The following is a 12,790-nucleotide window of genomic DNA, read 5'->3' as shown; positions in this document are numbered from 1 at the left end:
GGCTAGAGACGCAGATGATGAGCTTAGAGATATATAGTCTCATTTATGAATAAGGTCTGTGACACGAAGATTTTTATGATTAAAGCTTGTCATTTCACGACACTGGTCTCAGAATATCTTGAGCAGGTAGAAAGGTAAGGAAGGTTGCATCTGTATACTTTATGTATAACCAGCCTGAGTCCTGGACACATTCATTTATATTATAATTCATTTATTTTTCCATTTTCGGGAGAAATTCTGATTGTTTTTTGCCTTAAAGAATGATGAAAAGTACAATATGCTAATCCTAGAAAAAATTGGGGTGGAGGGATTTATGAAGCCATTTTTGTAACCCCTTCACTGGTGAAAGGTGTGACAAGATGCACCCATCTGGTAAAATTAGGCTGAACCTCCATTGGGCCATGCACCTGGACTGAACTCTACATCAGCTATAGCATCATTTGTACCAAATCTGGTCCCGCTCCAGTATGCTCTTATCTTGCTCCCTTTACAGGAAGTTGGTGTGGGCAGCACAAAGACGCTAGTTACAACATTATAGTCGCAACTGACGCTTAAAAAGCAGCAAACATGAGCTTTACGACTTTTTTTTGTCAGAAAACTGGTGTAAAAAAATATAATAAATATCCCCCTATATATTTTACAAGAAAAGCAGAAATATATAGGAGCCCCTTTTGCCATATGTTGTAGGAGATAAGGATTGGGCTTTTGGATTTAAAGATGTCCATCCCTTTGGTTCTGATGGGAGATAAGCCATCAGAAGTGGTAGGTGTTAAAAACAAAAACATACTTACCTGTTCCTGGCGCTCCTTTGTCTGCTACTGGTGTCCTTCTGAAGCTCATAGATAGGTAGGGAACCACAGCACTCTTATTCTGAAGAGGTGCATTGATAGAGTTTCACCCCAATAACCAATAGTAATAAATATTTGGCACTCAAAATAATTGTGCATTTTTTTATTTTATTTAATAAGTAGAATATGCAATCCATTAAAAAGGATAAAACGTTTTTCGGCCCATATAATAGACCTTCATCAGACCCAGATTGCCATTTGGAAGTGATATGAAGAGATAAGATGAAGCAAAGAATCAGTAGAAATACCAGGTAAATTGGAAATGTCCAGGTAGGTATTAGGATGCCAATAGATGAGCTGCTTATCAGCAGCAATCCGAGTCTTATGAAGGTCCATGATACAGGCAAAAAAAACCATTTTACCCTTTTTAATGGATTGCATATTCTACCCCTGAAGCTCATGTGACCACTGAGACCAATCAGCATATGAGTCCCTCTACGGTAACCACTGAGGAATATGTGAGCCTCAGAGAAAACATCGGGCATGATAAAATTCAAGATGTCCGATTCTTCCTTTCCTTGATATACCGTAATTTATTGGGGCACAGTTGGGAGGTCCCAATATACTGTACTATATACTTAGATGGACTATATAAAAAAAACAAGAAATTACACGCAAATTACATCCACTACTACAAAAGGACAACCGTCTAACATCCATATTTCCAAACCCCCCTCTCCTGTGCTACAGACAGCCACCAAACCTCAAGAATATGGTGGTCAGTAGCTCATTATCATCCCCAACCAACACAGGAACATTTCCATGTGGAAATAAGAGGTGCAAAACCTGCCCCCACATACTGACCACTGATAGGATAGAGATACCAAACTCGAACAAAGAATATAAAATTCCAGGTATGTTCACCTGCACAACACCCAATGTAGTGTATTTAATTATGTGTACCAAATGTTCCACTGAAAATCTGTATGTTGGGGAGACCGGACAGCAACTTAGAACGCGTATGAACTCACATCGCCATACAATTAAAGAACAAAGAATTGACCTTCCAGTGTCAAAGCATTTTTGCAGTGGGGATCACAATATCACAGATCACATGAAAATTCTGGTTTTGAGAGGGAATTTCAGATCAAAGAGAGAACGACGCGTACATGAGTATAAATTCATGACACTGCTTCAGACACTAGAGTGTGGGCTTAATGCATCACAGGGCTTCATGTCTTTTTACAGTAACGTGTGAACTGATAAAGACCTGTAATTGTTTACATTGTCTCTACCAATTACTAACAACCCCCCCCCTCCTCCTGAAATCTAACACCCTTTGTGCCTGCTCTGTATATATATATATATACATGCATCCTTCAGTAATGTTTTTAAATTTACTTTGACAAAGGACCCAAGAGGTGCCGAAACGTCAGCCATTTGTCATCATTATGAGTTAGCCATTAAAAAGGTATCAACTACTGAAGATTATCAAGTTTTCTTGTTTTTTTATATTTCCAACCCACTGGCTAACACGGTACAACAACGAACATTTTCCTTATATTAGATGGACTAGGCATCTTATTTTACCCCTGCAAGTGTAACTGTGTTTTTAAACTAGTGATGTCTCTGTTTTTATAGCTAGAAGCTTAGCTTTCATATGACACCAGAACCACTGTTCTAGGTGCCATGAAACCAGATATACAGCTATTAGAAGTGCCCTTCACCTTTGGCATCTACTACATACTAGCAATACAAATGTTTCCTGCCAACAACTTTAGTCAGAACTTTAGAGCCTATTAAAAAAGCAAGTAAAATATATTAACAAAAGTATATTATAAAACTTCCCTACACAATGGGAAAAAAACTGAAATGGAACTTACCCAGTAACTGAATGTCCCACAGAAATAAATACACATCAATGTAGAATACATAAATAATATCGTCCTACGTAAATTAAAATAAATGACAAAAGTCTTCACCAAAATACACAATAAGGTTTTAATGAAAAGTAGTTGACAACGGTGACCTGTAGAAAATCCTTGCTAATTCTCCATTAATGAGGAGAATAAAGACCTTGTCTAACTTTTGGTGTCACACAAGGAGTGGATGGTATAGAATTAAAGAGAAAACAAATCTGGCCCAGAAAGGAGGAGGCTGTACTCTCTGGAGCACGTTTGAGTTGTCTAAGAAGATAATGATTTAATGGCTGAAAACTAATGACTCTGCCAGAGGGCTTGGCGGGGCCCCTCGTGTCAGACAATGTCATTTATCTCCTTACACTGCACGCACTGATCAGGGAATATGGGTGAAATAGAGAAGAATAGTATGGACGCGTGTGCCTATAAAATAAATAGACTTTAAGACGCTATTATACGGGAAGTTTATTATCAAACTACGGAGGGGGGAGGAAGGTTTACACACGTCTCCATGTACCTGAAGTGCGGACATAATTAAAGATTAATGTAGAAAAAACCTCAAGCAGAAATGCCTGGGGGCGAAGGAAAAAAAAAAAAGGTTTTGATACTGCTGAGTCAGGACTCTCTTTGTTTGGATCCAACTCTGCTAACCTTCCCTCAACCTTCACCTCTGACAGCCATTTGCTACTTATCAAGTCTAATTTTCTTTCAGTTAAATCACGTCGTATAATAAGCGCAGTTTTAACCACACATTTAAAGTATTAGATTACAATTAATCGTCACTTCTAAAAACAAATACATCTTGTTTAAATCCCATGAACTCACAAAACAGAACGCTGAGAATGTACATGACTTCATGTAGGGTACAGAAAATTTATGGGTGAGCACATGTAGGGCAGCATGCTTCTCAGCTGTGTACATAGTAAATAATATGCTATTATACAGTATGTTGTATGAAGGTCCTCACAAGCTGATGAAAATAAAGTAGATCTGCATTGTAAACTGAAAAGGAATACAAGGTTTCTGCTGTCTATAAATACTATTGAAATCAGTGCCAGTAAAGAGCAGGGAGTAGATACCAGAGAACTGCCAGTAGAAAGGGGAAAGTACTGCCACTAGAGAAGAAAGTAGTATGAGTAAAGAGAAGAGAGTACTATGAATAAATAACAGAGAGAACTGCCAGTAGAGAGGGGAAGGTACTGTCACTAGAGAAGAAAGTAGTATGAGCAAAGAGAAGAGAGTACTATGAATAGATAACAGAGAGAACTGCCAGTAGAGAGGGGAGAGTACTGCCACTAGAGAAGAAAGTAGTATGAGTTAAGAGAAGAGAATACTATGAATAGATAACGGAGGGAACTGCCAGTAGAGAGGCGAAGGTACTGCCACTAGAGAAGAAAGTAGTATGAGTAAAGAGAAGAGAGTACTATGAATAGATAACAGAGAGAACTGCCAGTAGAGAGGGGAGAGTACTGCCACTAGAGAAGAAAGTAGTATGAGTAAATAGAAGAGAGTACTATGAATAGATAACAGAGAGAACTGCCAGTAGAAAGGGGAGAGTACTGCCACTAGAGAAGAAAGTAATATGAGTAAAGAGAAGAGAGTACTATGAATAGATAACAGAGAGAACTGCCAGTAGAGAGGGGAAGGTACTGCCACTAGAGAAGAAAATAGTATGAGCAAAGAGAAGAGAATACTATAAATAGATAACAGAGAGAACTGCCAGTATAGAGGGGAAGGTACTGCCACTAGAGAAGAAAGTAATATGAGTAAAGAGAAGAGAGTACTATGAATAGATAACAGAGAGAACTGCCAGTATAGAGGGGAGGGTACTGCCACTAGAGAAGAAAGTAATATGAGTAAAGAGAAGAGAGTACTATGAATAGATAACAGAGAGAACTGCCAGTAGAGAGGGGAAGGTACTACCACTAGAGAAGAAAATAGTATGAGCAAAGAGAAGAGAATACTATAAATAGATAACAGAGTGAACTGCCAGTATAGACTACCAATAGAGAGGAGAAAGTAATACCCAGTAAAGAGCAGAGAGTACTGCCAGTAGAGAGGAAAGATTACGGCCAATAGAGAAGGGAGAGTGCTACCAGTAAAAAGGATAAAGTACTAATAGTAGGGAGCGGAAAGTAGTACCAGGAAAAAGCAGAGGGTAATACTATTGTCAGAAGACCGTATTGCCAGTAGAGGTATTGCACTAAACAGCAGACTGTACTACCAGTAAAGAGCAGAGACTACTACCAGAAGAGAAAAACAAACAAACTCCAGAGCAGAGAGTGCTACCAGTAGAGAAAAGTAGTGTCAGTGTGTCAGTAGAGAGCTGAGAGTACTACCAGTAGAATGGAAAGAGTAGTATCAGTAGAGTGGGGAAGAGTACTACCAGTAAAGAGAAAAGTATTAGAAAACAGTAGGACCTGTAGGGTTGAGAGTACTACTAATAGAATGGGAAGAGTACTACCAGAGTGGGGAAAGCACTTCAAGTAGAAAGCAAAGTACTAACCAGTAGAGGGCAGTAGTATCAGTAGAACTGTAAGAGTGCTATGGATAGAGTTGGGAGAGTCATACCCAGACCTGGGCAAAGCCCGGCCCCCGGGCCACATCCGGCCCTCTGACTGATTCAGTCCGGCCCGCACAGCTTGACTAGGGGGCGTGTCTTAGTGCCGGCAGGAAGATGGAGAGATGTGGAGTGTGTCATAAGGTATTGAGAGATGTAAGGTGAGATGCAGGGTGGAGCGTGTGTGTGTCTATATCTATATGTGTCTGTCTATCTGTGTGTCTATATGTGTCTGTCTGTGTATCTATATGTGTCTGTCTGTCTGTATGTATGTGTGTCTATATGTGTCTGTCTGTCTGTATGTGTGTGTGTCTATATCTGTCTGTCTGTACGTCTGTGTGTGAAGACGGAAGGGGAATGTTATACTAGGGCAGAGATGGCAGATGGAGGGGGGGGGGCATGAAACTGGGGGAGAGATGGAGGGGGGACATGAAATGGGACAAATAAAGGGGGATATGAAACTGAGGGAGAAATGGAGGGGGGGACACGAAACTGGGGGTAGATGAAGAGGGCACTTAAACTGGGGGACATTAAACTGGGGACAACTGGAGGGGGCATTAAACCGTGGAGGAAGCTGTAGGGGGACCAGTCTGCCTCTAGTTGCCCCTAGTTTAATGTCACCCTCCAGCTACCCCTACGGTTTAATGTTTGCTTCCAGCTTCCCGATTTTAATGTCCCCCTCTAGTTGCCCCCAATTTCATGTCCCACTCCAGCTGTCAATTTATTGCCCCCCTCCAACTACCCCCACTGTTTAATGTCCCCCTCCAGCTGCCCCAGTTTCATGTCCCTTCCAGTTTCTGCTGGTTTATACTGGGGCACCAGGAGAGGGACTTAATACTGTGGGACTTTTGGAGGAGAACGTTATAATGTGGGGGCATGTAATGTACGGGTGACTGTAGGAGGATTATACTTTGTGGGGGCACATGGAAAGATGATTGGGAATGGGCGGAGTCAACATAGAAGTGGGTGGAGTTAAATTTGCCGTGGCACGGCCCTCTAGCATACTTTCAATTTCTTATGCGGCCCCATGGGAAAATTAATTGCCCACCCCTGGTCATACCAGTAGAAATTAGAGGACTACCAGTAGAGAGTCAAGTACAGGCAGTAGAGATTACTGCTACTAGAGAGTACTATCAGTAGAGAACAGTAGTGTCAGTAGAATGGGAAAAATACTACCAGTAGAGTGGGGAAAGTACTACCAATAGAGAACAGTAGGGTCAGTAGAGCGTGGAGAGTACTACCAACAGAGTGGGGAGAGTACTACCAGTAAAGAACAGTAAGGCCAGTAGAGAGTTGAAAGTACTACTGGTAGAATGATGAGAGTACTACCAGTAGAGAGCAGAGTACTACCAGTATATAACAGTAGTGTCAGTAGAACAGGAAGAATACTTCCAGTAGAGTGGGGATAGTACGACCAGTAGAGAATAGAAGTGCCAGGAGAAAAGGTGGAGTACTACTAGTGCAGAGTAAAGTACTATTAGTAAAGAACAGTAGTGTCAGTAGAACAGGAAGTGTACTACCAGTAAAGTAGAGTACTGGGAGAGTACTAACAGTAGGTCCAGTAGAGGATGAAGTGTACTACCAGTAAAATGGGGAGATTGCTACCAATAGAGAGCAGAGTACTACCAGTACAGAACAGCAGTGTCAGTAGAATGGAAATAATACTACCAGTAGAGTGGGGAGAGTACTAACAGTATAGAACAGTAGGTCCAGTAGAGAGTACTACCAGTAGAGAGCAGTAGTGTCAGTAGAATGGGAAGAATACTACCAGTAGAGTGGGGAGAGTGCTAACAGTATAGAACAGTAGGTCCAGTAGAGAGTGGAGAGTACTACCAGTAGAGAACAGTAGGTCCAGTAGAGAGTGGAGAGTACTACCAGTAGAGAACAGTAGGTCCAGTAGAGAGTGGAGAGTACTACCAGTAGAGAACAGTAGGGCCATTAGAGAATTGAGAGTTACCTCCAGTAAAGGAAAGAGAAGGCTAAACCATACCAATTTGGTTTGTTTTTTCCATTTACATTTCATTATGAATCATATTAGCTAAATAAGGAAATAGGTATTGATAAGTATATATACGCTGTGCTGCTGCCTGTTACCAGCCATTTGAGGCTCAGGAGAAGCTGAAATATTCTTCAATGAAATGACTGACAAGTAAAACCTTGCCTTCAAGATAACTAATTTATCTTACATATTTCCAGAAACCTTTCAGTGCAATTGCTTATAGTAGCTATATTTTTATCTTTACAGAGAATCTATCATGTAGTGCACCAGACGCTGGGCAGACTGATATATGGTTCTGTTACAGGTTCCAGGATTACTTGTTACTTATTCATATAAATGACTGAGGAATCTGGTGGGTAACTCTACTAAGTGACAGGGCAGCCTTCCATGTGCACGCAGAGGTACAGAGAGGTGTCACTGAGAAAGACCACCACCTGGACTCCTAAGCATAGGGAAAAAAAAACAGGGATGTATATGTATAGAATACACATTATACTTGATTTTTTTTTTTCTGAAAATCCCACAATCAACAAAAACTGAGATATAGTTGTATTACAAGGGTTTCCTCAGTTGAATTACTGACACACCTAGACCAATAAGGATTCTGTGCACTTGGGTATAGGGTCAATGCTGATTGCTTGGATCCTAAAGAAATAGACACATTTTATAAGCAGAAATTAAGGACTGTGTTGGTGCACATTTTTGCTCTTAAAAAAGAAAAATGAATAGCTGAAGTTTTGACTGGATCATAATTTTTTTACTTAACTATTATGTTGAGAATCTATCCCTGGTTTCAGCTTAAACAACGTAACTGTTGCTGTGAATTCATGCAAAAAATTCTATATTTCACAGCAATAGAAGCCTAGCGTTTGAGATGTCTGTGGGTTACACCTGTATTTTTCTTCATTTAGACATATTGTCCAGCAGAGGGAGTATAACACTAACAAATTATCAGGGTCTGCATGATTTCTGGATATCACCTTATGTCGCAAAAGTGTGGATGACAAAGACATCAATGGTAACATGCCGACTTATTCAGACTAATGCTCGGAAATATACTTGCAAGTGTGAAGCTGGGAAAAAAAATACAACATTTTAAAAATACGCTTCTATTTTCATAGTAGGAGCAAAGAGAGCTTTTAGCTAGACCCCTTAAGCTGCACAAAACCATATGATAGTTGCCAGCCAAAAGTTGTTAAGGAAGCGATTACATCTTTTCATACCCTATTAACACACATGTATAGCTCAACATATGTCTCTGGGAGGAGGAATGGTGGATGACTGCCAGACACCTCTGTAACCACTTATTCACAAGTGAAAACAAAAAAAAAAAGAGACTTGGCTTAAAAAAAATAAAAAAAATCTAACATGGCTGTTAACACTTGCTGCAAGAATGTGAGCAGATGATGGGGTCTGTGGAAGAACATTTACGTAGATAGGTGACAATCCTTACAGAAAATGACAGATTCAGGTGACAAACTCTTATTGCCTATTCCAGTGAAAGTGAAAAAATACCGATTAAAAAGCACATGTTGCATATGGGACATATTCTGCATGAACTTATTGTCCCCCTGGTTTCATCACTACAATAGGGACATCTGAAAACGCTATGGAATAAAACCCAAGAATAAGCCATTATTATGTCAGGCCATTTGGACTTCAATTTGCAGTTTTACAGCCTCTTAGAAAGGAAAAAGCAAAGACAAAACCTGATTGAAGACGTTGTGATTAAAAGGAAATAAATCTTTTTTTTTTTTGTACTCCTTCCTAGGAAGCTCCTGTCTATATAGAAGACTGTGTGCTGTCCAAGCAGGCATCAGATGGCAGTCAGCACTGAAGCCTGGGGGACCATGGCAAACTGATACTGCAGCTCTTCTGTGTGTATTAGAATAAAAAAAACTCCTACTGCCTGTCCAGAACAAGGGGCATATCCCGTAAGGGAAAGCTTTGATAGGCCATGCTTGCCGGCTTACGCGAACATACAAATCTGGTGCCTATTTTGGATGTGACAGAGCTGTGGCAAGGTCACATCCTAAGGGATAGTCCTAATTGTATCCACAACTTACTACGGATGAGGTCATCTGTTGCTGCACTGTTCTCCAGCCCAATCCCCAGCTGCTTCTTAACAAAGGTGGACCTGACCGTTGCTAAGCTGTTCACCCCACAGTCACTGTCTCAAGCTGCCATGTGGCAAACAGCTTCAATAAAGGTGAAACAACAGCCGCCCCAAGTGCTGAATTTCCAGATACTTTTCATGTGTCGCTCATCTATGTACTTGTCAGCTTTCCAAGTTTTATTCCAGTATTATTCATAGATCACGGCCCCGGTTGTAGCCTATGTGGGCAGTGACCATGGGACATAATCATTTCTCTATCTACATAAAAGAGATTAAAAAGTCACCTATAGAAGTCTTCAGAAACTTTTTTGGAAAGTAAAAATACTTAATGATCTGCCCTTACGAATAACGCTGTTTAGAAAAAAAACTGTATCTGAAGTATTTTTTATAAAACTATTAAAAAAAAAAAAAAAATACAGAATTATGAAGCTGAATGACAATAGAAACAGGGATATTGTCCTGTATGAAATATCACTTAGAGAGTCTGTCAGTGACTCTATGTCAGGGGTAGGCAACTTTCAGCACTCCAGGTTGTAAAACTACAACTCCCAGCATGCATGCCAGCTAACCTATATTAATTTTGTATAAATCAGTAGAATCCATAAAAATCTGTATTATACCGTACGTTCAGAAACCTCCTCAGTCATCAAAAAAATATTATGTGGAGAAGGGGACGCAGCTGCAACTTCTACGCCTTCTTGTTTCAATGTAACAGCATATGGGGGTATAAAGCAACCGGAGAAAAACTGACAGCCCAGGAGCCAATTATAAAATAGTTCACATTTTCCAACAGCAGATTGCTAACTGAAAGCTGCACTGTGATTGGATACAATGGGCAACAATGACAGTTTCATACATCTGCATGACCTGGTATAGGCTTTAAAGTTAACACATACACCAGAAAACATTTCCGTTGTATATATTAAATGTATCCACCAAATCGAGGGCAAAAACAGACATAGCGGGTATCAGCAAGGCGATCCTATGAAAAATATACGCCTATATAGTCACAAGTCAGAGGCTGCCCACTACCAAAGACTGTCAGGTTCTGAAGTGTAGTGACTCCTGGAACAAACAAGTGCTCTTGCAGATGTGGCTACGACCAGGGGGCACCAAACAGCTCACTTGTATATAGGTTAAAAGTTGATTTTCTCAACAGCAGGACTGCAAAAAAAAAGGCATGTTCACTATTCTAGTAACAATCCCTACAATAGGACAGAAGTGGGTTAAAAGTGGTTTTAGTGGTGGTAGACTACCTTTACAGGGGTGGTGCCATTACAGACACTTATTCTCTTATCCACTTCCTAGACTGTAATCTCCTACATTTCCATAGAAGTGAAGAGAGTGCTGCTCACGCAAGCACACTGAAGCTACACTCATAGAGGATACAGGGGGACTTCTGCACCTCCATTTTCTCCATCATTGGAGAACCCCTAGCAATCTGACACGTATCCCCTATCCACATGATAACTGTTTGTAATGGCAAAAACTCTTTAGGCCGGGACCCGACGTGGCGCAAACGTAGCGAATCCCATCCACACATTGGGGCCTTAGCCTTATGCTCAGTTTTCTGTTTCCGTCAGAGGTATACACATGCAGTAGTTCCTAATGTGTACCTCTGACGTATGTTTACACTACAGATAAATCATTGACTCCAATTTTAAAAATAAATGTGTACTTTTTTTTCTGCACTGTGTCTCTCTGATAAGAAAGGTGCTGCAAGCTATACTTTTCCATGCAACTAACGAGGAAAAAAAAATATTATTTCAGAATTTTTTGCTGTACTTTCCTTTTTTTCTGAGGTGTATTACAAGTGAGTAATAAATCTTACGCAAATTCTACTGCTGACAATTTTTTTTTTTTTTACACTGCCCATATACTGGAGTGCTGTTTCTCAACTTTTTAGCACCTTTTCAAAAAAAAAAAAAAAAAAAAAAGTCAGATAAAATGAATCACAAGCATAGTGTAAACGCCTTCTAAATAGGTGCAAACATACACACAGAATATAACTTTATAAAAAAAATGAAAATAAGCACAATAGGATTGATAAATGCTCCTAAAGTATGTTAATATATTCCAGCTCAGGAGCTTTTCAAATACTGAACCTGTATTTAAAAGCTAGGTGTGAACAGTGCCTTAACGAGTATGTTTCATCACTGCTATAGAAGGTGCAAAGTGACTGGATCTTATTAATGCCGCCTGCTGCCATCCCTTAAACAGCAGTAGCCCATAAGTGTAGTAACCTCAAGGTGCGCTGGCAGGAGTCTACTGATCATGAGGATGCAGATAATATTATTATTAGCTTCTCTCTAGTCAGAGACAATGATATCACTAGGAGCGACAATATTCAGAAATGCACAATCAAGAATCCCCTGGAGGCCAGCTGCGTGGAGTCAGAACAAGAAGGAAACACAATAGCTCCTGTCCCCTTTACCCTTGGGTGCTGGCTGCAGCTGCAACCCCTGTTTCTACTCCATGAAGTCTACTTAATATACTGCGGCAATGACAACTCCCCAGTATACATGTGAAATAGTGCTAGAAAGAAAAAACATGCTAATTTTAAAAGATTTTTAGACCTCTAAATCAGTAAAATATTATAAAGGTATATTATACACATCAAGCTTTTTGTGATATATACCCTTAGGCACCAGCATGGACATAGTAGAGGTAGTGTAATAAAGAAGAATTGTGTAATATCCATGAATCACAATCATTAGTGGTGACGTACAGTACAAAATATTTTCATTGCAGATGGATTTAAGAATTTATGACATTTTTACTTACCCCTGTTTTATCACATAGGCGCAGTGTATGGAAAGAACCCACAGCAAACAAGTCTCCATCAGGAGCCCAAGAAACAGAAGTTATAGGATATTCATGAGATGGTGAGCTGTATAAGGCCCGCCCATAGCTGTCCCAAACCTTTAAGAATAAAGACAAAATTGTTATAAATCAACTAGAATAAAATGGAAGATAATGGAAGAAAAGTTCAAGTGTGTAAAGTTTCATTCTGTCTTTGACAAGCAGCAAGTGTTCCCTGCAGTGCCCCTAAAAATATTATGTTGCACAGCACCAAATAAAATCGATGACCTGTTCATATAATGCATAGACATGTAAGGTCTGCACTAGGCATCTGAAAATGGGTTTCCAAACAAGACAATCCCTTTCACAAACAACTTTATACTGCACTAAAAGCTGTCAGATGTACAGAACGTCCTATTATAAGCAAGTTATAATGTCATTTATTCATTTCTTTTTTCATATTTTTGCACGCTATAGACAACATCGAGTTGAACTGCGGCATGTCCCACTGGAACTACAAAAGTATATAAAGTGAAAGATGTGGACATGCATTATTTGTTGCGTTTTATTTTCTTATTCACCTAAATAATATGATCAAGATAAAAA

General features: G+C 39.9%; 1 protein-coding gene across 1 annotated transcript in view; it reads right to left on the bottom strand.

The window, feature by feature from the left end:
* IFT80 (intraflagellar transport 80) overlaps positions 1–12,790 on the bottom strand; it is an 88,093-nt gene that overhangs the window by 58,238 nt on the left and 17,065 nt on the right. Inside the window, exon 6 of the mRNA XM_075268730.1 lies at positions 12,167–12,304. Coding sequence (XP_075124831.1) covers positions 12,167–12,304 — 138 coding nt within the window. The remainder of the gene's footprint in view (positions 1–12,166; positions 12,305–12,790) is intronic.

Source organism: Leptodactylus fuscus, chromosome 3, assembly GCF_031893055.1.
Source record: "Leptodactylus fuscus isolate aLepFus1 chromosome 3, aLepFus1.hap2, whole genome shotgun sequence".
NCBI classification, from domain to species: domain Eukaryota; kingdom Metazoa; phylum Chordata; class Amphibia; order Anura; family Leptodactylidae; genus Leptodactylus; species Leptodactylus fuscus.
The sequence above is the reverse complement of the archived record's forward strand: the minus strand, read 5'-3'. Positions and strand labels throughout refer to the sequence as shown.